Consider the following 26,862-nt stretch of genomic DNA (forward strand, 5'->3'; position numbering starts at 1 on the left):
GAGTTGGAAACATGTACCTCGAGTTAGTAACATGTACCTCGAAATAGTGACACGTACCTCGAATAAGTAATGTGTACCTTGAATTAGTAACACGAACATCGAATTAGTAGCACGTGCCTCGAATTAGTAACATGTACCTCGGATTAGTAACACGTGCCTCGAGTTAGTAACCGGTGCCTCGAATTGGTAACACGTACCTCGAATTAGTAACACGTACTTCGGATTAGTAGCACGTGCCTCGAATTAGTAACACGTACCTCGGATAAGTAACACGTGCCTCGGATTGGTAACATGTACCTCGAATTAGTAACACGCACCTCGAATTAGTAACACATGCCTCGAATTAGTAACACATGTCTCGAATTAGTAACACGTACCTCGAGTTAGTAACACGTACCTTGAATTAGTAATACGTGCCTCGAATTAGTAACACATGTCTCGAATTAGTAATACGTGCCTCGAATTAGTAACACGTACCTCGAGTTAGTAACACGTACCTCGAATTAGTAACACATGTCTCGAATTAGTAAGATGTACTTCGAATTAGTAACACAACCTCGAATTATAGTAACACGTACCTCGATTTAGTAACACGTACCCCGAATTAGTAACACGTACCTCGAGTTAGTAACAAATGTCTCGAATTAGTAACATGTTCCTCGAATAAGTAACACGTGCCACGAATTAGTAACATGTACCTCGAATTTTCACTTTTCATTTTACACAGCACTATTATTTTCCGGAAATCGAACCCAGGTTATAAAAGTCATTGACCACTGGACAACGATATGATCAAAACAAGGGAGAACCGACGAGTGTTCCTAAAGGATGAACGTCTCCTGACTCATTCTCGACAACCGCAGTGTATATCTAGGCCAAATGCGTAAAATGTCACTTTCTCAAAATGAAAACTGGGGCAATGGCATCAGATTCACCTGGCATATTAACGAGCATCGACAAGGAAATATAATTCATGATGTCGACCTTCAGTGCCTGGCCTTGTATCTATGGGTGTTCCGAGTACATGTGTGACGTATTTTCCGTTGTCAGTCTATATGTAATAATTAATTACGCTTTGTGCGATATCTACAGACGAATGTGTCATGTTTCACATCAATACACCAAACCCGACAGGATTTTTAATAATGAATGGATGCGTTGCTATGCTAAGTAGGATGTAATATGTGTGTCAGATCTCCTTGCAGTCATAGAGTACTCGAAATTCTTCCTCCATAACTATTCCATGTGTTCCCAATACTTCCAGCTAGCCCGCACTCTTGTCGGGAGGATGTTAGTAATGTAGCTTAGCTTTCTCTACAATCGTCGGATAAGCCTAGTTGTTGTAGGTGCATTATATATGAAACGTCTAATAATGCTGAGAGCTACGTCAGCTTGATAACTGTACTGAAAATTTCCGTTTTTTTTTTTTTTTTTTGTGACACATTCCATTAACGAAATAATTCAATTGTCAAAAATTATTCTGAGAAATCGATTCATATTTAGATAGGCCAAGCACTGTTTCTAGACAATCAAAACTGTAAATACATAAATGTATAGATTTATATCAATTTTTCGATTTCATGTATTCGTGTATGAGTTTGAGAAAGACAAGTATTAAAGTATCAAAATTCGACAATTCTTTATAAAAACTAAGGGGCATGTATAGTTAATCTAACTAATATCACAGCTGTGATATAAACGCTTCGGTGACAATCTGTATTGCGAGGGACAACAAACAAAGAGTTTGACTGAGATAGCTGTTCCGGTTTATAGAGTTTTCCGAATAAATCGAGTCGGACAGCAAACAAAGAGTTTGACTGAGATAGCTGTTCCGGTTTATAGAGTTTTCCGAATAAATCGAGTCGGACAGCAAACAAAGAGTTTGACTGAGATAGCTGTTCCGGTTTATAGAGTTTTCCGAATAAATCGAGTCGGACAGCAAACAAAGAGTTTGACTGAGATAGCTGTTCCGGTTTATAGAGTTTCCGGAATAAATCGTGTCCTTTCTAGTTTTTTCAGAAAGTTTTCTGGCGGGGCATTCTGGACTGTAATATATTACATTTGTTTGTAGAATGGTGATGAGAGGCTCCTAAGTACAACACTTACAATATATATATACGCGCGCGTACTTGGCGGCACGTTCTATAATGACGATTGGTACTGCCACAGTAACACTGGCCTTGAGATACATCGCGATCCACTTACAGGTTGCCTGGTATTCTAACCTGCTTAGTACTGGGAAACAAAGCCAACCGCTCTTCACAATGTTACTCGATATCTACGTTCAATAAAAACTAATTTCCCGATGGAAATCAATGGAGTTTGCAAAACACTATCATAAAATATATTGAACGGGCTGTGAAAAACACCGGTTTCAACAACATGTTACAATGTTCAAAGATGCATTTCAATGATGACAGATCTATCCCGGCAGCTTTGTTATTAGAGTGTTGTAAACTCGAGCAAACATCCATTTAAATGGCGTCACGTTGTAAGTGAATTGTACTTCAACCTGGTAATCAATCAAATTCGATTTGATGTTAATACAATATAAAGTGTCAACGCTGAAATAAATTTGATATAAAAAAAATCTAAATGTAAATTCAAAATACATCAATACGTCTGAAATAGAAATGGCAATTGATTTCAGGTGCACGAGAGCGTCCTTTAGTGAATTGACGTCACGGGTAGTTTGCGATGTTTTGGGTCCGCCTGGTGATGACACGGGGATGGCACGAGATGTTTCCCGCCAATGCTGGTAGTATGGTTGTCTGTGCTGTCGCAATGCGTCAGAGAGAGCCTAGTTGTGATTTTCTCGATCTGATCCCGACAGTCGGTTTCTCCGTGTGCTATCGATCAAATTCAGCTAAACCCTTATATTATCCAGCATGGCGACCCGTAAACACAATACAATTGTTGTATAAAACGGGCAATATAGAAATCTGGAGCTCCTTCCTCGGGCTGGCTTCAAGACACATTCATTCTCACCCTCGCCGGAAACAATGCACAACTCCGTTGAGAGTTGCCAATTCGTTTGTTTATTATCGAGCAAAAACGAATAGACATCTGCTGGTGTGTTCGTGCTGAGTAAGAAAGATACCCCTAGTTACCGTTACAACCCCCTACTTCTACTCCACGTGAAAAAATATCGAACCAACCAAAAGCCAGCACTACGAGGGCAATGTAACAGACATCGGCCAGAATTAATGCTTCCTTAGCGTTTGTCGATGGCTGAGAGTTCGAACCCCTCGCGACTCTTTGCATGGAATCTATGATCGAAGGTTGATTCAATTAGATGACGCAATCATTTCCTGTCACTAGACTAATTTGCATAGATAGTTAGCACGTACAAATTAGTTTTTATTTTATTTATTTTGTTTTTTAATTATTCATTTTGTATACTGGCTTTGATATACATTGTTCAACGAAATTTATAAAAAAAAAATATTAGGAATAAGCTACAATACATGTAGAAACTATCGGCGATATATTTTGAGCTCGTTGATTTTTGTCACCAGTCTAGATAGAAAATAAAATGTGAGATAACTGAAAATGATTTCGATAATATCGAACCTCGACAAGCCAAACGGGTAAATATATACCCCAGGTCAGTCTTATTCTTCTATCGATGAATCTAATTTTGGCTTAATTAACAACAATGTTGCTTCAGTTATTGTTAATCCTTTCTTTTTAAAAGCATTTCTTCGTCCATTATTGACAAAGGTGATACACGTACGTTAAATGTGCGTTGCTAGGAACGTAGTGATATGCGGAAGATTGAAAAGATCCGGGTATACAAAAGGCTTGAACAGTCAATTTGATTGGTCATCGGGAACAGCTGTGTATCATCTGCATTACACAGGGAACGTCATCAAATAATTGTTATATCCGATCTAAATTATAGCGATTTTGATTGGATTATATTGACCACGTGACATTTAAGGCAAGTAGGGTTCCGTATGTTGTTCCATTCGGTACCTATCTATGTTATCATCCACAGTTCGTTTTAACTAAAACAAATGTCAACAATGGGGTCAGTTAGACTGAATCACTAGTATCTATTATGGTAATCATATTTCATAATTAGTAACAGGACGTACTAAATCATGTTGCGATGATTTACAAAGATTTTCATTTACATACATGTATGTACACCACTAAATAAGGAAATATGAACTTTACTTATTTGCCAATTAATTTCTTTTCCTATGCGACGTCTTCATGGCCCCCGGGTAGTTGTAGCAAAGACACGTTTTCTAATGCATGTACATGTATATGGGGAGGGCGCTAGGGGATATAAGAAACTTATCGGGTATATGGGGAGGGCGCTAGGGGATAAGGAGACTTATTGGGTATATGGGGAGGGCGCTAGGGGATATAATGGACTTATTGTGTATATGGGGAGGGCGCTAGGGGGATATAAGGGACTTATTGGGTATATGGGGAGGGCGCTAGGGGGATATAAGGGACTTATTGGGTATATGGGGAGGGCGCTAGGGGGATATAAGGGACTTATTGGGTATATGGGGAAGACGCTAGGGGATATAAGGATATTATTGGGTATATGGGGAGGGCGCTAGGGGATATAAGGTCCCTTATTTGGTATATGGGGGAGGGCGCTAGAGGATATAGGAGACTTATTGGGTATATGGGGAGGGCGCTAGAGGATATAAGGGACTTATTGTGTATATGGGGAGGGCGCTAGGGGATAAAGGAGACTTATTGGGTATATGGGGAGGGCGTTGGGGGATATAAGGGACTTATTGGGTATATGGGGAGGGCGCAAGGGGATAAAGGAGACTTATTGGGTATATGGGGAGGGCGTTGGGGTATATAAGGGACTTATTGGGTATATGGGGAGGGCGTTGGGGGATATAAGGGACTTATTGGGTATATGGGGAGGGCGTTGGGGGATATAAGGGACTTATTGGGTATATGGGGAGGGCGCAAGGGGAATATAAGGGACTTAATGTGTATATTTGGAGGGCGCTAGGGGATAAAGGAGACTTATTGGGTATATGGGGAGGGCGCTAGGGGATATAATGGACTTATTGGGTATATGGGGAGGGCGCTAGAGGATATAAGGAACTTATTGGGTATATGGGGAGGGCGCTAGGGAGATATAAGGGACTTATTGGGTATATGGGGAGGGCGCTAGAGGATATAAGGGACTTATTGGGTATATGGGGAGGGCGCTAGGGGATAAAGGAGACTTATTGGGTATATGGGGAGGGCGCTAGGGGATATAAGGAACTTATTGGGTATATGGGGAGGGCGTTGGGGGATATAAGGGACTTATTGGGTATATGGGGGAGGGCGCTAGGGGATAAAGGAGACTTATTGGGTATATGGGGAGGGCGTTGGGGGATATAAGGGACTTATTGGGTATATGGGGATGGCGCTAGGGGATATAAGGAACTTATTGGGTATATGGGGAGGGCGCTAGGGGATATAAGGGACTTATTGGGTATATGGGGAGGGCGCTAGGGGATATAATGGACTTATTGGGTATATGCGGAGGGCGTTAGGGGATATAAGGAACTTATTGGGTATATGGGGAGGGCGCTAGGGGATATAAGGAACTTATTGGGTATATGGGGAGGGCGCTAGGGGATATAATGGACTTATTGTGTATATTGGGAGGGCGCTAGAGGATATAAGGGACTTATTGGGTATATGGGGAGGGCGCTAGGGGATATAAGGGACTTATTGGGTATATGGGGAGGGCGTTGGGGGATATAAGGGACTTATTGGGTATATGGGGGAGGGCGCTAGGGGATATAAGGAACTTATTGGGTATATGGGGAGGGCGCTAGGGGGATATAAGGAACTTATTGGGTATATGGGGAGGGCGCTAGGGGATATAAGGAACTTATTGGGTATATGGGGAGGGCGCTAGGGGATATAATGGACTTATTGGGTATATGGGGAGGGCGCTAGGGGATATAAGGGACTTATTGGGTATATGGGGAGGGCGCTAGGGGGTATAAGGGACTTATTGGGGATATGGGGAGGGCGCTAGGGGGATATAAGGAACTTATTGGGCATATGGGGAGGGCGCTAGAGGATATAAGGGACTTATTGTGTATATGGGGAGGGCGCTAGGGGGATATAAGAGACTTATTGGGTATATGGGGAGGGCGCTATGGGGATATGGTGGACTTATTGAGTATATGGGGGAGGGCGCTAGGGGGATATAAGAGACTTATTGGGTATATGGGGATGGCGCTAGAGGATATAAGGGACTTATTGTGTATATGGGGAGGGCGCTAGGGGGATATAAGAGACTTATTGGTTATATGGGGAGGGCGCTAGGGGGATATAAGAAACTTATTGGGAATATGGGGAGGCCGCTAGAGGATATAAGAGACATTGGGTATATGGGGAGGGCGCTAGGGGATATAAGGAACTTATTGGGTATATAGGGGAGGGCGCTGGTGGGATATGTTAGACTTATTGAGTATATGGGGAGGGCGCTAGGGGATATAATGAACTTATTGTGTATATGGGGATGGCGCTAGAGGATATAATGGACTTATTGTGTATATGGGGAGGGCGCTAGAGGATATAAGGGACTTATGTGGTATATGGGGAGGGCGCTAGGGGGGATATAAGAGACTTATTGGGTATATGGGAGGGCGCTAGGGGGATATAAGAGACTTATTGGGTATATGGGGAGGGCGCTAGGGGGATATAAGAAACTTATTGGGAATATGGGGAGGGCGCTAGGGGGATATAAGAGACTTATTGGGTATATGGGGAGGGCGCTAGGGGGTATAAGGGACTTATTGGGTATATTGGGGGGGGGGGGGGCGCTAGGGGGATATAAGGGACTTATTGGGTATATGGGAGGGCGCTAGGGGATATAAGGAACTTATTGTGTATATGGGGAGGGCGCTAGAGGATATAAGGGACTTATGTGGTATATGGGGGAGATCGCTATAGGGAATCATGTTACGCTAGAGCTATAAGTATAAGGGACTTATTGGGTATATGGGGTACATTTACACCAAGTCAAACCCTATTTTTGTAGTTAGAAGGATAGCGACGTGTTGCCATACCTTCGTTTCCAGGTGAAGCCATTCAGAGGCCCGTATATATGCCGGGTCGTCCTCTGTGCTTTTAAAGATACAAAACAAAAAGTATTGGGGGATATGGCGTTGTATGCAGAGGAAACAAACTGTGAATGTTTATGTCTAAATCGGAACAAAATAACTTCATTATCTTTTATCTGTAACGTCTGGAATTTTGTTTGTAAATTGCCAGCTGTCGATTGCAACATTGTGACTCCATGCAATTCAAGCGTAGTATTGATGTGCAAAAACGTTAAAACAATCCATTGTTTTCTTGGTCACAACTCAAATAATTGTTTGAAGAATAAGCAGGTTTTAGTAAAGATTATTGACTGAATTGGTACTGTGTGTGGTAAATCAATGAGTATCGTAACGTCTATAGCTTTTGTCTGTGTGGTATATTGTCTTATTTCAACAAAACATTCAATAACTCAGGAACATGAATCTTATGTCAACAAGTCGACTTTAACGTATGCTAATTGTCTTATATTCCCAAGATCCCATGCCAAGAGTATTTATTGTTTTCTTTAAACTTTAGAAGAAATATTTTAATAAGATATGTCTAATTTACAAAAGCCGTTTACAGAAATTCCCAAAGAGATAAAATGCAATCCTTTTAAACGTAAAACAGAGCGTCATGGACTGTTTTTCTGTTGTTTTCTTGTGTTTTCTTGTTTGTTGTCTGATAACAAAGAACTATACCAACATTATAACAATCTAGACTGTTTGGCGCGGTGTGCCACTTGAATATTCAGTAAAACGTTGTGGGAGTACGGATATCTGCATCGAGTACTCGTGACCCCGAAAACTAAAACACTTACCATTTACCTATGTTTGGGCTTGGAACATAAAGACTTTTTGGTTCTATTTCTTCTTCAGTAAACATTTACAAAGAACTTATAGCTGATTTTATTCCGAGGTATAGTTGGGAGGGTTCGCGCACCAGTAACAGAGAAGAGATACCGACTTGGCGCGCCCTGACGAAAGTCTTCTGTATCATCCAAACACCGCCTGGGTTGTGGTGGGGATGGGGAGAAGTTCTGTTTACGATTGTAGATGTCCCATCTAGAAAAATAGAAAAAAAAAACATACATGTACAGCTGCGGCAGATTTGTTTTCGAGTTACCCCCACCCCTTGTAAGTGCAATGGCTGATTAAGTGCATCTTTGAATTAAGATCCGATAATAAAATCAAATCAAGGTTTCCGGAAAATACTTAAGATTAAAAGAATATCACTGGTCCATATACACGTATATGCCAACTCCTGTCTTGGAGAATACTGCTAGTTTTGTTGCTTTGACATGTTACAGAGAATAAGGGATTGGTATGACTGATAAATGGTGTGACTATGACTGAGGGTTGGTATGACGGAGGATTGGCGTGACTGAGTGTTGGTGTGACTGAGGGGTTGGTGTGACTAAGGGTTGGTATGACTGAGGGTTGGTGTGAGTGAGGGTTGGTGTGACTATGGGTTGATGTGACTGAGGGTTGGTGTAACTGAGGGTTGGTGTGACTGAGGGGTTGGTATGATTGAGGGTTGGTATGACTGAGGGTTAGTGTGACTGAGTGTTGGTATGAGTGAGGGTTGGTGTGACTGAGGGATGGTATGAATGAGGGTTGGTATGACTGAGGGTTGGTGTGACTGAGGGGCTGGTGTGACTGAGGGTTGGTGTGACTGAGGGTCGGTGTGACTGAGGGCTGTTGTGATTGAGGATTGGTATGATTGAGGGTCGGTGTGACAGAGGGGTTGGTGTGACTGAGGGTTGGTGTGACTGAGGGCTGGTGTGACTGAGGGTTGGTATGACTGAGGGGTTGGTATGACTGAGGGTTAGTGTGACTGAGGGTTGGTGTGACTGAGGGGTCGATGTGACTGAGGGTTGGTGTGACTGATGGTTGGTATGACTGAGGGTTGGTGTGACTGAGGGGTTGGTATGACTGAGGATTGGTGTGACTGAGGGTTAGTGTGACTGAGGGTTGGTGTGACTGAGTGTTGGTGTGACTGAGGGCTGGTGTGACTGAGGATTGGTGTGACTGATGGTTGGTGTGACTGAGGGGTTGGTGTGACTGAGTGTTTGTGTGACTGAGGGTTGGTGTGACTGAGGGGTTGGTGTGTCTGAGGGTTAGGTGTGACTGAGTAGTTGGTGTGACTGAGAGTTGGTATGACTGAGGGTTGGTGTGACTGAGGGGCTGGTGTGACTGAGGGTTGGTGTGACTGAGGGTCGGTGTGACTGAGGGCTGTTGTGATTGAGGATTGGTATGATTGAGGGTCGGTGTGACAGAGGGGTTGGTGTGACTGAGGGTTGGTGTGACTGAGGGCTGTTGTGATTGAGGATTGGTGTGACTGAGTGTTGGTGTGACTGAGGGCTGGTGTGACTGAGGATTGGTATGACTGAGTGTTGGTGTGACTGATGGGTTGGTGTGTCTGAGGGTTAGGTGTGACTGAGTAGTTGGTGTGACTGAGAGTTGGTATGACTGATGGGTTGGTGTGACTGAGGGTTAGGTGTGACTGAGTAGTTGGTGTGACTGAGAGTTGGTATGACTGAGGGGTTAGGTATGACTGAGTGACTGGTGTGACTGAGGATTGGTGTGACTGGGGGTTGGTTTGACTGAGGGGTTGGTGTGACTGAGTGTTGGTGTGACTGAGGGTTGGTGTGACTGAGTGTTGGTGTGACTGAGGGTTAGTATTACTGAGGGGTTGGTATGACTGAGGGTTGGTGTGACTGAGTGTTGGTGTGACTGAGGGTTAGTATTACTGAGGGTTGGTGTGACTGAGTGTTGGTGTGATTGAGTGTTGGTGTGACTGAGTGTTGGTGTGATTGAGGGGTTGGTATGACTGAGGGTTGGTATGAGTGAGGGTTGGTGTGACTGAGGGTTGGTGTGATTGAGGGGTTGGTATGACTGAGGGTTGGTATGAGTGAGGGTTGGTGTGACTGAGTGTTGGTATGACTGAGTGTTGGTGTGACTGAGGGGCTGGTGTGACTGAGGGCTGGTGTGACTGAGGGTTGGTGTGACTGAGGGTCAGTGTGACTGAGGGCTGTTGTGACTGAGGGCTGTTGTGACTGAGGGCTGGTGTGACTGAGGATTGGTATGACTGAGGGTTGGTGTGACTGAGGGTTGGTGTGACTGAGTGTTGGTGTGATTGAGGGGTTGGTATGACTGAGGGGTTGGTGTGACTGAGGGCTGTTGTGACTGAGGGCTGGTGTGACTGAGGGTTGGTATGACTGAGGGTTGGTGTGACTGAGGTTAGGTATGACTGAGGGTTGGTGTGACTGAGGGCTGTTGTGACTGAGGGTTGGTGTGACTGAAAGTTGGTGTGACTGAGGGTTGGTATGACTGAGGGGTTGGTATGACAGGGATGGTGTGATTGAGGGTTGGTATGACCGAGGATTGGTGTGACTGAGGGGTTGGTGTGACTGAGGGTTGGTGTGACTGAGGATTGGTATGACTGAGTGTTGGTGTGACTGAGGGGTTGATGTGACTGAGGTTTGGTGTGACTGAGGGCTGTTGTGACTGAGGGCTGGTATGACCGAGTGTTTGTGTGACTGAGGGGTTGGTATGGCTGAGTGTTGGTATGACTGAGGGGTAGGTGTGACTGAGTGGTTTGTGTGACTGAGGGTTGGTGTGCCTGAAGGTTTGGTATGATTGAGGGTTGGTATGACTGAGTGTTGGTGTGACTGAGTGTTGGTGTGACTGAGGGTTGGTGTGACTGAGGGTTGGTGTGACTGAGTGTTGGTATGACTGAGTGTTGGTGTGACTGAGGGTTGGTATGACTGAGTGTTGGTATGACTGAGGGGTTGGTGTGACTGAGGGTTGGTGTGACTGAGTGGTTGGTGTGACTGAGGGTTGGTGTGCCTAAAGGTTTGGTATGATTGAGGGTTGGTATGACTGAGGGGTTGGTGTGACTGAGGGTTGGTGTGACTTAGGGGTTGGTGTGACTGAGAGTTGGTATGAGTGAGGGTTGGTATGACTGAGGGTTGGTATGACTGAGTGTTGGTATGACTGAGGGGTTGGTGTGACTGAGAGTTGGTATGAGTGAGGGTTGGTATTACTGAAGGTTGGTGTGACTGAGGGTCTGTATGACTGAGGGGTTGGTGTGACTTAGAGTTGGTATGAGTGAGGGTTGGTATGACTGAGGGTTGGTATGACTGAGTGTTGGTATGACTGAGGGGAAGGTGTGACTGAGAGGTTGGTGTGATTGAGGGTTGGTGTGACTGAGGGTTGGTTTGATTGAGGGTTGGTATTACTGAGGGTTGGTGTGACTGAGGGTTGGTGTGACTGAGGGCTGGTATGACTGAGGGCTGGTGTGACTGAGGGTTGGTATGACTGAGGGTTGGTACGACTGAGGGTTGGTATGACTGAAGGTTGATATGCCTGAGGGTAGGTGTGACTGAGGGTTGGTGTGACTGAGGGGTTGAAGTGACTGAGGGTTGGTATGACTGAGGGGTTAGTGTGACTGAGGGTTGGTGTGACTGAGGGGTTGGTATGATTGAGGATTGGTATTACTGAGGGTTGGTATTACTGAGGGTTTGTGTGACTGAGGGTTGGTGTGACTGAGGGTTGGTGTGACTGAGGGTTGGTATGACTGAGGGTTGGTGTGACTGAGGGTTGGTGTGACTGAGGGGTTGGTATGATTGAGGATTGGTATTACTGAAGGTTGGTATGACTGAGGGTTGGTGTGACTGAGGGTTGGTGTGACTGAGGGTTGGTGTGACTGAGGGTTGGTATGACTGAGGGTTGGTGTGACTGAGGGTTGGTGTGACTGAGGGGTTGGTATGATTGAGGATTGGTATTACTGAAGGTTGGTATGACTGAGGGTTTGTGTGACTGAGGGTTGGTGTGACTGAGGGTTGGTGTGACTGAGGGTTGGTATGACTGAGGGTTGGTGTGACTGAGGGGTTGGTGTGACTGAGGGTTGGTGTGACTGAGGGGTTGGTGTGACTGAGGGTTGGTATGACTGAGGGTTGGTGTGACTGAGGGTTGGTATGACTGAGGGGTTGGTTTGACTGAAAGTTGGTGTGACTGAGGGGTTGGTGTGACTGAGGGTTGGTGTGACTGAGGGTTGGTTTGACTGAAGGTTGGTGTGACTGAGGGTTGGTATGACTGAGGGGTTGGTATGACAGGGATGGTGTGATTGAGGGTTGGTATGACCGAGGGTTAGTATGACTGAGGGTTGGTGTGATTGAGGGGTTGGTGTGACTGAGGGGTTGGTGTGACTGAGGGTTGGTGTGACTGAGGGTTGGTGTGATTGAGGGTTGGTATGACTGAGGGGTTGGTGTGACTGAAGGTTGGTGTGACTGAGGGGTTGGTGTGACTGAGGGTTGGTGTGACTGAGGGTTGGTATGACTGAGGTTAGGTATGGCCGAGGGTAATGGTTGTTATGCCTCATAGAGATAATGCAAGTTAGAGATCACAGGGGATGGATCAGAGAATATATAATCCTGTATAACAATTCAAAATGGGCGTGTGGGCTACATAGTGAAATGTGTCATTACACCGAGTGTAAAGTATATGTCGCCCCACTGCTGAACAGGCATAGCTGACGTTCTTTCGTTGGTGTATACTGGACACGGCGTTTGATGTTGTCGCTATGGTCAGATGTTTTTATTTCATCGTTGTCGGTATCTATGTTACAAAATACCGAACCCCGGTAATGACATATGATAGCGACATTCCGCTGATGTTTCATTTCATGAGAGGCATTTACTGTAGTAATGAACACCATCCTTGATAGGACTGCGACACTGCTCAATCGGACTCACAAAAACATCGTCAATTATAATTGAAATGACTATATAATGTGCAATGAAAAAAAAACCGTATAAATGTTTTAATGTTTGAATATTATGTGAGAAATATTTTTGTATGTTGAAAATCATGAAGACCTGTATGTAATTGCTATCGGTAGGAAAAAGAGTTGAATTACGATTATGAGAATGAAAGCAAAGCAATGCAAGATATTTCTTAATTCGTGTATTCAACATAACGGTCGTTTTTCCTGAAAACTATTTAAATATTTTTCACGCGAATATCGCAGACCCTATGACTTGAATATTCAAATATTTAAACCCAATTCATAAGACATAATTTGTACACGACACATTTTGGCAACGATAATAAAAATAGCAAAGCTTGGCATGAATCTGATATAAATTCGCCCCCCCCCCCCCCCCCCCCCCCCCCCCCCCTCCCCTCCTTCAAACAGTCAGACGGTTATTTATAAGTTAACAATCGAAGTACGCCGACAACTAAACACACTTTACTATAACATGCTATCAGAGAGATCGTTTAGTGGCCGAGTATCACACGTGTAAAATCTATGCTTTATCAAGTAGGTATTTTATTAAGGTAATCGCCTGTCACTTAGTTAAAAGATATGAAATCTGTCAGGCAACATGGTAGCAAATTATACATACACACGAGTAATATCAAGTGTGTGCAGTCATTACAGATCGCCGGCTCCGCAAGACTCGTTCCGTGTTGAAAGATCGGTATAAAAGTCTACATTGAATGCACTTTGCAGGGCTGCACTTGCACCGCTCTGCACACAGTGCCCCACGGGAGAGTACTTTGTAGCTACAAAGCACCAAGGCCAAATCGCCCATTCATCCTCGCGTGTCTGAAGTTTCCTGGGTGTCCGCCAAACTGTACATCACGTGTACATGTTCCTGTGGCGGGAAAACGTCTTGTCGTGAACATAATTTATGGCGCGTTCCGTCAAATATACATGATCTGTTCATAAAAAAATATTCCAAATGTCCTGCATATACTTTCCGAGTTAATTACATAATTGATTTTCTTCGAAAACTCTGACAAAACTTCAAAAACAATGAAATAACAATTTATACGCATGATAAAACATCTAAATGTTACATAATCTCCAACGGTATTCTTTTGAATATTGAATTATCACAAAACCTTGAACAGGTCCATCCCTTCGCTCGGATCACAGGCAAATTTCTAGTCTTTATATCATAAGAAATAGTCAGAAATACCTATATATACAGTCTTTATACATAGGTATTTCGGGAATTTTATTATAATATAGACTAGGTCTACACGTCCCTGTGCTCGGGTCAGCCCCTGCCCTAAGGCTTACAATTGTAGGAAACCAAGAAAACTTGCGGGCCATGTGCAAGTCTATCGAGACAAGTAGAGACTATCGTGGTTACCGATGTTGAATGAAAACGGCCTAGACGACGCTTTCTCATATAGACTTCAATGTCAAAACAACCCAAAACATTTATCACCATATACTAAAATTTAAATTTCACATTGATGATTAAAAAATACTAATGAGTGGTGATAAAAATAATAATAAGACATTATGCGTTCTCTCTCTCCATTGTACAAGTTTACTTCAAATACTCTTTATTTTTAAAACAATAGAAAGTTTCAAAGTTAACTTACATTGAAATTTAAATAAAAGTTCTTGATATATGGGCCATTTTCCCCATAAATTGTTACAATTTGCAATATCGTGAAATTCTCTTGTTAGAAAACGGCCGTATTAAGAAGATCGTGTTAGTCGACATACAAAACAAATTGATAAGTAAAACCATTGTTTTATCATAATATAATCTAAGTCCGTGGTGATAAAAATAATTTCACCTCAATTAGATGCTAACTACAGAACAATGAAAAAAGTATTTGTACGCATATTTCTACTAAATATTTAATTATTTTTAACAAATGTTAATGATTTTACGACTGTTTTTCAGTCTGTTGATTTTCTTGAAATTCTGTAGCCGAAAATTGTTAGCTGTTTTAATCGATAATTACTTTAACGCATATGTACCTGACAAAAGTCCAGCTTTTTTGTCATGTGTAGATTGATTGATCAATTACGTTTATATCGATTGATTTATTATAAAACTTAACATCAGTAGATAATCTATATCTAAAAATAACAATATCGATTTTAAAAATGCTAACGATATCAACAAAACAAATAAATCTCTCCCATTTGTCGAAAATATACGTTTTACACGTAGATAATACTTAATAAAGTTTTGAAATAAGGTAACCGCTAACGTTGAGCCCCAGTGAGCAGCTACATGTAGATCTAAATAGGCCTACACACATGTGACCGCATACAGTAGGCCTACATTGTAACGTACATAGTCTTTGTTTACCAACCGAATCGGTCTTAAATATCAATTTATAAATAACTCCTATGAAAATAATGTTAGTTTCACATAATTGATGTCGTCTAGTCTGATTTTTATCCTCAAAGAATGTGAAATTATGAATTTTTCCCGTGCGACATGTGAGTATACTGCCTCTCCGGAACTCTCCTCACAAAATAAACATCCATCTGCCGCAGTGCGCGTTGTCGCATTGCAGGTGTAACCGAACCAATGAGCGTTACCGTTACAAACGTTTCCGTGGTAATTTAGGGCGAGATACGAGCCATTTCCGCGATGTTGATGGAAGCTGAACTGAAAATAGTCCATTCTTGAATCTACGATTTCTAGTTTAAACGTACTTTTTCTGCTGTGGATTTATACGTTATTTGTGAATACAGTTGGTTTGTATAAGAACGAAGCAAGCCATTTGGATTTATCTACAAATTTAACACAGCGGACTAATATAACCGACAGGGCTACCGGTGTAAACTAAACACGGGGAATATAGAGCATCTGAACACAGCCGACAGCTTAGTTTTAAATCCACAATGGTAAGTGATTTTTTGACAAACATCAAAACTAAATTTCATATTTATATCGAAGTCAGCATTACTCTAATGCTTCTTGTATGTGTATTTTTTATTTTGTATCGTTATTGTCGACTTTAAACAAGCTGTCAACCGTGACATAAATGGTTCTCCTAGTTAAGTAGGATTTTGAAGTGACAGTTTATTGGCGCGGCATTTTTCATTCGCTTTTATGTGTACTATTTGGGAAAAAAAGAAACCTATGATAAATTCAGAGGAAAGCTTAACGTTAATTGTATTTATGATATTCTTAAATGTCTGTTTCTTATTTTCTGGCTATAATAACAGCAGACATTGAAACATGGAAAGGAAAACAAATGTAGGCCTATTTTTTCACAACTTTAAGTAATGACAGACAGAATTTCAGTTGATGAAAAAAAATGTTTGCACGTGAAACTTCTCTACCATAAGATAGGTAAAAAGCTTCATTGAAAAATAAACACCAATTTTAACAAACTACACTGTCGTTTGGATTTGTCACCCAAAATGTCAATAGACATTTACTGATTATCTGCTTGCAAAAGAAAGTGTTGCTATGGAAAATTTTGACTTGCATTACGGAGATATTGATAACGGTTTAATTCACCCTTTATAATGTTACGTTAGTTCAGATAAGCTTGACATTCTCTACATTCTGCCTTCTAAATGTCGCTTGTAACACTTAACTTCCGGTTTCCTTGTAGGTAAAAATGTTCTAGTCATACAGTCGGTAGGCTTAGTTCAAAGATATATTCCCAAATGTAATTTGTGGTAGTCCCAGTTCAAGTTCTAATTGACTTCCAATATATGATTCCTGAAAGTCTGAACCCATTAAGTTTTATGTATGTTAGTTTTGAGAGTAAGTATTTAGCTTATATTTTGGATCACTATATGTCAAATGTCAGTAGGTCTGGTAGATGTATATTAGAACACCACCCCCATCCACACACACATACACACATGTGCCATTAAGATTTGCACTTGTGAGTGACTTGCACCTGAAAAGTGAGCAAGTACAGAGTAGTGCGTATACATATGCTTTCACTGTAAGTAACAAACTAGTGAGTCCCATTCTTTCGCTCATTAAATGTGAAAAGCTAAAGAGGGAAACCTTTACAAGCTCTCTCTCCCCCCCCCTCCTCCTCTTTCCCTTGTGTTTGCAGATTAAGACCACCTGACCATATTTGTTAAAAATTGCCACCCTACCATCCCTCCTTTTTTTAATGTGTCCACGCCAAAACACTTTACATTATAAATGCAGGTTAACTAACAAAGCCTCTCAACCTTTTGCTTGTATAGAAGAGATATCACCTATGTTATTGGAAGCTGAAGTAACCCCCCACCTCCCAATTTGTTCATAGTATATTTTATTACGTAATTAACAAGATGAACCTATATTTTGTTTGTTTCATTATTGAAGTTTATCATTTTCTCTGTAAAATGAATACATATACATCTACACAAAGCGTGAAATTGCAGAAGTAAGTCTACTTTAATTTGTAAACATGATTTAGTTGCCAAGTAATCAAAATTGTTCTGTAAGTTGTCTCCCTTCATGTATAACAATGAGAGTTATTTCTTTCTTGGGGATTAAAGTTTTATCCTGTTGAATACATGTAGATTGTGAAATCAATCATAGTGACTTATAGCAGTCAGTGTTACTGTAGAATAAAATTAAAAACTGAAGTCAATTGTCTGAAAACACATACTCAATTAAGACAGACGCATTAATTCCATGGCTGTCATGAATGATGTGAACTGTAAATAAAAACAACACATGTATAAAAGTCTAACATTTGGCTTTATAAAGGGTTTCCAACTTTCTACACACCTAAATTCTGCAGTGCAAATAAATTCATGCATATACAAGATAGGATATTGTGAAATGTACTTGTATATATATGGTGTGGTATCTGGTTCCAATTCCTAATCAGTACTTTTAAGATGAGAATATTCTGATGGAGTGGAGTAAACTTGTTAATACTTGGTCGAAAATACTTTTTAATTCATTTTCTAATCGGAATAAACAGAACCAGCATAAAGACCTAAACCTGTTAATCAATTCCAATGTTTTATAATTGAAGTGTATATGTATTCTTACTGTTTTTGGTTTTCGTATATTTCAGGCAGATCAACTAACAGAAGAACAAATAGCAGGTATGTACAATCACAACTAGCAGAATAATCTGGGTTTTGTTTTGTATACTTCAATCAACCATATTTTCACCAATGTCCAAAGTTTTACGTGTCCAAAAGGATGCATGGCAAATATTAGAGGCAAATCTTTATCAAACGAGACTTGCCTTCCTATAAATTGTAGAGCAGCTAAATTTGTGTGCTGGACTTTATGGGTCAGCTAATTATATATATAAAAGTAAGCTGACCCTACTATATTCAAGTCCAGTTCACAAATTTGCTGTTTGAAAACACAAATTATCTCATAGTTCAGGTGCAGAGAGCTTAAATTTAGTTATAAGTCTGGAATTATAATCATATTTGTATAGCTGGATGTGATTCATTCTATGAGCAAAGAATTATCCTTGGAAGATGTTTAATAACAAATAGTAAATATTCATTAGTTCTTATATTTTGAAATTCTTGCAGTTGCCTTGTATAGTTTAAATGTTTCTCTTTTTTTTCAGAATTCAAAGAAGCTTTCAGCTTGTTTGACAAGGATGGAGATGGTACCATCACAACAAAAGAATTGGGAACAGTCATGAGGTCTCTAGGCCAAAACCCAACAGAAGCTGAATTGCAAGACATGATCAATGAAGTTGATGCTGATGGTAATAATTCATTTGGGAAATCAGAAATGTTGTAATTGTCTGGGGGGTAACTACCCATTGGATAGTATTTGACAGATTCCTTGTAACATAATTGCTAGCTTTCAATTGATAGGAGTTATTTGTAAATTGGATCTGATTGAATTGTCTTATATATATTACAAATAAATTTTTATGTATTGTAATTGATATGCCAAGGACAGTCGAGCTCTATAATACAAGTTACAAAATTATGCATTCACTTCAAGGCTGAACTATATTACGAGTATGCAAATATTGAATAATGATTAAAATAATCTTCACGATAAGCTTTTTTGAGGAAAGCATATGCAGTTAAGATTTACTTGTCTATTATGTGCAAATAAGCATAGTTGAACCTGAACATGGCATTGCTCCATAATGACCCTGCAGTATATAAATTTAAAACTCCACTTTTTTCCATTTCAATATTAGTGGATAGGTTCAAGACCCAATAATCAGTCATAGCATTCTAATGACATTTAATATGAAAGTCTGACTCTTTAGTTTTCAAACATTTAAACTTGACAGAAAGATTTCAAGGTTACAAAATGACCCAGAGTCTCGAGTTATATACATGTACAAGTTTCCCACATATGTCTGTGGATTATGTCTACCTCTCTATTAAAGACACTATCAGTTTAACATCGGGTTATGAAGCGACATAGTTACCAAATAAGTAAAGCACACAAAACCTTAAGCTGTGATGGAAATTTTTCGGAATGAAATCACTTGATAGCTAGTGTCAACAAAACAGCATATTAGCAAGATAACTGTATTCCAAATTATTTGGACTAACCATCCACTTCAATAATCTTCATGTTAAAAGTTGTTGATCTTTGAAAGTACCAAATTCGTCTGACCCGGCTTTGGGTGCACTGCTAATATTTTTCAATATTCGTACATCGCGAGTGTCTCGGAATCGCACATAATGGGAAAAACTTAAAAGCATATCTGTCCACTAGCTTATGTATTTTTCTTCCGCAGAGAGATCAGAAAAATTGGCTAATAGAAAAAGATTTTTTACGCATGACAGATTGTTGGAATTGTTGAGTTTTTCATTTTATTTTCCTTATAAAATGCTGAAAAGTGATATTAAAACCTCATTTTTTAATATTATTTATTTAATCGCAACCCGCAATAAGTCCCCGCTATAAAGTTGAGTCTAATTTGATTGACACATCAAAGAAACAAGCACGTGCACAGTGCCGCACAGCGATAACTTAAAAGGCAGCGGCGATTTACAAAGAAGATTTGCCGTTATATTCCATACATTTCCCTCTCAGGTTGAGTTTTAAAACGTCTTTTAAATACATATTCTGTAATTGTTTTCAAGAAATAAAGTCGAAAAGCCTCTAATTTTGTCACATAGAAATGTGTACTGAAGTTTATTTAGTGATCGGAGATGTGCCGTTTACCGGTCCGTCTGCGGGTAAGCCTCTTTAACTGTCAAATTTTGATAGTAAATATAATCATCACAAGCATTCACTTTAATACCTCGGGTAAAAATACCTAGCGATACCTGCATCACCAGACTTTTACAGCAGACATTATAAAGTAATATAAGCTGTGAAATCTTCACACATCTTTTGTCGATGTTTGATTTATAAGTTTACTGGAATGGGTAAGGTAGTGTACATATATCTCTTCAAATATATGTCCCCGTGCCTGGGTCAGAGGAATTAAGTATTTTCACTGAGCAAGGAATTCTGATCTGTCCCATGGCAGCATATTTTCAGAATCATTCAGATTAGTTTAGCAATTGCAGACATGGAAGAAAAAAGATGTGTGATATATATGTGTTTCATGTTTCCGATAAACATCCAAAGCAAATCAGGAAGTGTAGAAATTGATGACTAAGAAATGCAAACACTTGAACTTCTGGTCCTCCTATCTGCAAAAGCATGCCATGGTGAATTTGCTTTAATAGCACAAATTTTGGCATGACCCTACTGGGACACCAAGTTATGTTATAAACAAAATAAAAAGTTAGTGAGCAATACACCTAGTTGCAGTCTCAACAACACAGGTTAGATTATATAAATTTCATTTGGAGTTTTAGTACTATTTGTTCAACCAAACCTGGAATGTTCTTCAATACATCACATTTTCTTGGTTGAGTTGATGTTTTTTGGTTAAATTTCAAAAAGATTAATTGTATTCATTTTTAGTGCAATTTTGGAAAAACAGCAAAGATTTTTAGAAATTTCTGAGCTCTTATTTAACTAAAAGTAGATTGAGAAAATGCTGTAAATTTGTAGAAAAGAATATTGATTGTGATTTAAATATGATTTGAACATAACATCATGTATAACAGAATATGTGTTGAGGATTGATATATTGCTGAATACAAGTGGTGCTAACATGACCAGGGCTAGGGAAAATATTGACAATAGATCTCGACTAGTTGGATAAGCTTAGATTGGTACACCCCTGTCTATTTTCCGGAAATTAACATGAATAAATGAATTTGAGGCAATATATGATGGATATAAATGTTTAAATTTGAATTTTTTTGCATTGTTACCTTGTTCAACAAAATGTATTTCTGTGATAATATAATTAAATTAATACTTCTGTGTATGAAACACCTTATTAAGGTGTAAGGGGTCTTCATTTGGCAAGAAACATGAGTACCTGGCCATGGTGGTATTCTGACATTTGTATTATCTGGTTTGGAAATCAAACCCAGACTGTCTTGTGTCATTCTACTTTGAATGGTTACCTAGTAGGTTAAGTTCTAGGCAAATATTAAATCTGACAAAATAAATTGTTAATTTGAACCATCCCATCAACGAACATCATGAATTATGTTCAAATTCTTTTTCCTCTACAGGAAACGGCACAATAGACTTCCCAGAATTCCTCACAATGATGGCACGGAAAATGAAGGACACCGACAGTGAAGAAGAAATCCGTGAGGCATTCCGTGTATTTGATAAAGATGGCAATGGCTTTATCAGTGCAGCTGAATTACGACACGTAATGACAAATTTAGGAGAAAAACTAACAGACGAGGAAGTTGATGAAATGATCCGGGAAGCTGACATTGATGGTGATGGACAAGTCAATTATGAAGGTGCGTTTTTCACATCAGAACTGTCACAGAATTTATTTTACTTCACATAACGGATAAATACTTAGGTACAGAAGGGTTTGCATTGATTTAATTATCAAATGGGGCTCATAGGGCATTTTCTTCCGAATTAAAAAGATTAAGAAAAATTATGAAAATAGACCTACAGTTTACTCGAGAGAAAAGTTCCTTCCCAATTTTACTAAAATGAGGCCAAAAATATGAATGTCTCGCATGAATGAAAAAAATCCCAAGAAGGGTTGATCTGATAGTATCATTGGACTAGTTGTTTGATGTTTGCAGGCCTGCATCAGATACTATAAACATACCATTGTTCAAGGTTAAAAACTTCTTCACATTTGGCTTAAAAAAGACCGAAAATGAATTGTTTTTCTAAATTTTGAATTTACAAAGTCCTCTTTGAAATTAAAGAAGGGAAAAAACAAAAGCAAAACTAAAAATAAAAACAGCTGCATTTCTTTGTTTCGGAACCTTTCCTCTTTGAAATTAAAGAAGGGGGGGGGGGGGGACACAAAAAAAACAGCTGCATTACTTTGTTTCGGAACCTAACGTGTTTTCTCCAGTCCATGTGGAATATTAGCATATTTTCGTAATCAAATTTTTAGATACATGAAATATAGGTATGTAAAAAATTTGTCAAATAGACAACTCCTTTTCTTTACACATGCCTATTAAATAAAAAGGTTTTCAAATGTACGAGAAGCTCCAAAAGGATGCTTGATTACAGTTATTGTATAAATTGATGTATTTTTCTTTCAGAATTTAAATCAATGATGCAATGAATATACAATGTAGATATTCTGCGTTCTGCCACGTTTCCATGTGACTGCATGTGTATTGAGATCCAGCAAACAATCTGTATAAATCTATCCGAACAATTGTAAGATGTGATGCACTTTGGTATAACAATATATCCAAATCTGAACTAATACCAGTGGCGAGACTTAAAAACTAATTATTTAAACTTGGCTTTGTATTTAATCAAGAGATTCTGGTTTTGATGTGGTACTCTAACTTAACCCTAGTCCTGCCACAGCAGCAACTGATAGCTGCCCACTGCTGTGCCGTGATGCTGATAAGCTGCTGAGGCTGTGTATGCCACCATGTTTTTATCAAAATGACCAAATTGCACCACTTCACAAAATTTGTATATTTAAGCAATTTCTATCTATTTTTTTTATATACATAACATAAAAACTTTTTGTTCATCTTTGATCAATCATTATATTGATGTATTTTTTTCTGCAATTTGTTCAACCAAGCTTGAGAAATTTGATGTTATATGCCAAGATCATTACAAAATTAATTATAAATTATGATTATAAGCTTAAAAGCAATTAAATTATATAGAATAAACATGAAAATATTCATCATAACTATCATGCTACTAAATACTGGTAATTTGTCAACAATTTTTTCAACAAATTGCACAAAAATAATGTTTAAATCTCGAAATCGAAGATCGCTGAGTGTCAGGTTTCCTTGAACCCACGTGTCTTCAAACGGCACGTTTATCTTGTCATCATCGATGTCATCTGCATCAAAACCAATAAATTCATCATCTGAATCTTCATTTAGAAATATTTCAGCAAATAAATCTCTGTATTCTTCATCAACTCCCTCTAAAATCGCATTCCCGTCGTGTATATCATCGATCGCCGCCATGTTGTAACAATAGTACACAAAGGCACAATATGCGGTCGGAATATCGTTTCTAAATTGAGAAAGGAATTTTCTTTTTAACCAATGAGAGTTTAGTATATATCGGGGAAATACCTTCTGTGACGTCATACAGGCTCGGGCTGAATATAATCCTATTTTTTCATTGGTTAATATACGCCGAAAACAACATGTCGGCGAAGTCGATAAGTGAGGACCGGCAGGCTAAAGTAAGCTATACGGGACTCATTTTATCGACGACCGGCAGGCAGTGGAGGCTGTACGGGGCCTCACTATATCGAGGACCGGCAGGACAAGGGTTAATTATGATGGAAAAGACTTCCCATTGCAACCCATTCAAAATCATTGAATTATCAAAAATATGAATTAAGTTTTAAAAATTTCTCATTTCTCTGAGGGAAGTATCTGACCAGAAATGGGGTAAATTATTATTTGTACAATATACGTAGGTCCTGTTTGGGTGGGCATGCATAAAGTGGAAGTCTTGTCGCTACTGCTAAGACTAGTGATGGGCCATTTATTTATCATGGCTTTTCTCGGTGGTTTGGGATGGGGCCTTTTTTGTCCCATTTTGGGAAGAAAATTGATGCATTGGGAATGATTTTTCCAGGAGTAAACTGCAAATTTTGGGAATTTGGCTTAAATATAAAATAATTTCAATTGGGAATGGGGCCCATTAATGGCCCCAAAAAAAACCTCAGAATAAGCCCTATTTATTCACCTGCTTGTAATATCATCAAAGAATCCAATGGTTGCAATATTTTATGCATAAACCATAAAATGTAACAAAAAAACCCAACTTTATACTATTTAGAAATTTTCTCTTTTTCTCCCAGTTGTGTATACTTAGGGTCGATTAGATTCCAGCTAGTGACTGATGGAGTTTCCCTGCCACTTGCCCTTCACTAGCATTAGCTCACACTTTTGCTTAAGGCTACAGTACTAAAACCACTAATGTAATATTAATATTTGCAGTGAACATAATCATAGGTCATTAAAGGGATTTGTATTTTGCTTTGATTTCCTCTAACATGATGTAACACAACTCCTATTGGTTGCTTTTTTAAAAAAACATGACCTATTGCCTCATTTTTGGAACAATTTTACTTTGAGCCATGTTGGCTAAATTTTATAAAAATTTGAATCTAATTAAAAAACTTTAAAGGAAAATTCAATTCTAGATTTGAAATTTAAATGCAGATTGTAAAACGAATACTTTTATTATTGCCAGTGCATGTAAAAAAGGAAATAATGTACTTTTCTAATCCTATTTTTGTTTATAATTAGTCACATATATTTATGATGTCCAATCTTTTTATTTTTCAGAGTTTGTGACAATGATGACCTCAAAGTAATTATGGACTATGGACATAGTAGATTTTTTCATTAAATTTGTTGTCATTAAAATCACGTGGAATGTACGTTGTTGGTACACTTTTGTGACCAAACTGGGGAATAAATGCAGTCCATGCGTTGCTGATGGAAGCCAGACTGGATGGCCAAAGGGGAACCCTTCGACAGCAACGCTGTATTTCCAGGCCGAGGGATTAAAGACTCCCAAAGGAAACCATATCCCAGTTTCGATGTAGAGCTGCTATTTTCACTCTACAGATGCTATGGATTATCAGGCAGGGAGATTTCTAGTTGTTAGTCAAGTGTAGCTAGCTAATTAGACACTTCAGATTTTTGTAAAAAAGAAAAAAACGAGGGAAAAAGTTGTATGTTACAGGTGTCCATTGACTTTTGTTGTTGACAGACGTTTCATTCATCGACATTTTCTCTCATTACCTGTTGACATTTGTTGTTACATCCTGTGCATTTCTCTTCATTATATACATTCTTCAGGAAAACATTAAGGGTGTACAAATTGGTAAATTCACTTTTCATTGTGAGATTATATCGATAAAAGATAATAATCATGATTGTCTCAAAATAAATATTATTGTAATTTTTCAGAGTTCTATTTTGTCATCCCTTCTAAAGTTGTTGCTAAATTCTTTTCAATCTGGGTTGGGAGCATGTAGCTGCACAGAACTATACATGTATGTCTGGTGGATAGTATTTAAAGATGTTTATTTATATTTCAAAACTGTTTACTTTCAGGAGATATGTATATATTATATATATATATAGTTAATAAAATTGAATATATGTCAAGATTAGTTGATTTCCAACAGTTCCTTTCTCTGTGTTATTAAAATTGAAGATGTCATTCCTGGTAGGCTGGAGATTTGACCCGACTACTGAACTACATACATAAATATCCCTGGATTTACGATGATACCTGGGGATGTGGAAATGGGCTCTGTCCATCCGTCTGTACATAACTAGATTTTAATTATCCATTTTGTGAGGGTAGCAAGAAAAGTATGTGCTATATAAACCACAGCTATACATGGAGTTATGGACCAAACTACAAATTCTGAATTTGACATGTATTTTTCATATTTTGCCGACATTCCACACTTTAAAGATATATTCGGTAAAGATTTGAATAATCAAATCAGCTATGTTAACTAAAAAGAATACAGTATTAGATGCGAGGATGCATGATATAATATTATGCCTCCCTTATTTGACTAACATGTACTTTTCAAACAAATGTTTGACCTTTCTATCGATAGTTGTGATAAAACTAAGGTGGAAAAGAAATGAAGTTAAGGCTAGAAATGGATCGAGTGAAAATAAATGACTTGCCTAACAAATCATCTACTTGTAGCATGTTGTGAATGCTCGACTTACCCTATATATATTAGTTTCAATACCTACATGGCAGATACAGAAATTTAATTGTTCAATGTTGGGTCATGAACATTTTTCATTGTCCTTATTGATGCAAGTGCACTTGGATAAAAAAAAAAAACTAATTACGGTTACATTGCTGCTAAATCTGATCACCTACATGCAGAGTTTTGAATTGTTTAAATATCTTGGTAAATTGTCGGTGTTACTTGGATTAATTTTTCCTTAATTATAATGACCCGCAACTCAACAATAAATATACACAGCATGCATTCAAGAATACAAAGGTTACAAAGTTTTCTCTTATTTGACAATACTGAATGAAGCATTTTGGAAATATTTTTCAGCAAACACTAAATGTTTTAATTTTTTTTTTACAGAAGTAGCTATTTCGGTGATTTAGATTCAGACACTTTTGCCCATGAAATTATGATTTCCCTTACTTCATCAATAGCACACAGAAGTATGAATTATTATTTATAATTTAACTAATTTTGTGATGAACACTCCTCAACAGAAAAGTGGCAGGCCTAGTTCTACATTTACATATGACATAATTCATCTATATGTTGGACTGAATAGGGTTGGTCACTATTTAGAAAGAAAAGGAAGAGGGAGGTGAAATAGATATTAATATATTATTTTCATTTACAGAAAATCATTTCTAATAGCTTGTGTGCCAAAAAGTACTATGCTGGGATGTAAGGCTTTTAAGTTGGTTCAAATTAATTACATTGACCTGATTTGAAGGTTACCGTTGCCAAATGTGTTGACATA

The 26,862-nt window shown here is 39.0% G+C and overlaps 2 protein-coding genes across 2 annotated transcripts; one reads left to right on the forward strand and one right to left on the reverse strand.

Moving 5' to 3' along the window:
- Positions 1-8,294: 8,294 nt before the first annotated feature.
- Positions 8,295-13,675, reverse strand: LOC117324584 (mucin-2-like). Its single transcript, XM_033880505.1, has 3 exons — positions 13,576-13,675; positions 9,827-10,925; positions 8,295-9,495 (listed from the first exon to the last, which is right to left on the reverse strand). The coding sequence occupies exons 1-3, from the start codon at positions 13,673-13,675 to the stop codon at positions 8,295-8,297; spliced, it is 2,400 nt and encodes a 799-aa protein (XP_033736396.1).
- Positions 13,676-15,691: 2,016 nt separating this feature from the next.
- Positions 15,692-25,300, forward strand: LOC117324662 (calmodulin). Its single transcript, XM_033880597.1, has 5 exons — positions 15,692-15,750; positions 17,892-17,922; positions 18,408-18,551; positions 21,403-21,645; positions 24,670-25,300. The coding sequence occupies exons 1-5, from the start codon at positions 15,748-15,750 to the stop codon at positions 24,696-24,698; spliced, it is 450 nt and encodes a 149-aa protein (XP_033736488.1). The 5' UTR covers positions 15,692-15,747; the 3' UTR covers positions 24,699-25,300.
- Positions 25,301-26,862: the final 1,562 nt, after the last annotated feature.

The sequence above is a fragment of the Pecten maximus genome, chromosome 3 (genome assembly GCF_902652985.1).
Source record: "Pecten maximus chromosome 3, xPecMax1.1, whole genome shotgun sequence".
Lineage (NCBI taxonomy): Eukaryota > Metazoa > Mollusca > Bivalvia > Pectinida > Pectinidae > Pecten > Pecten maximus.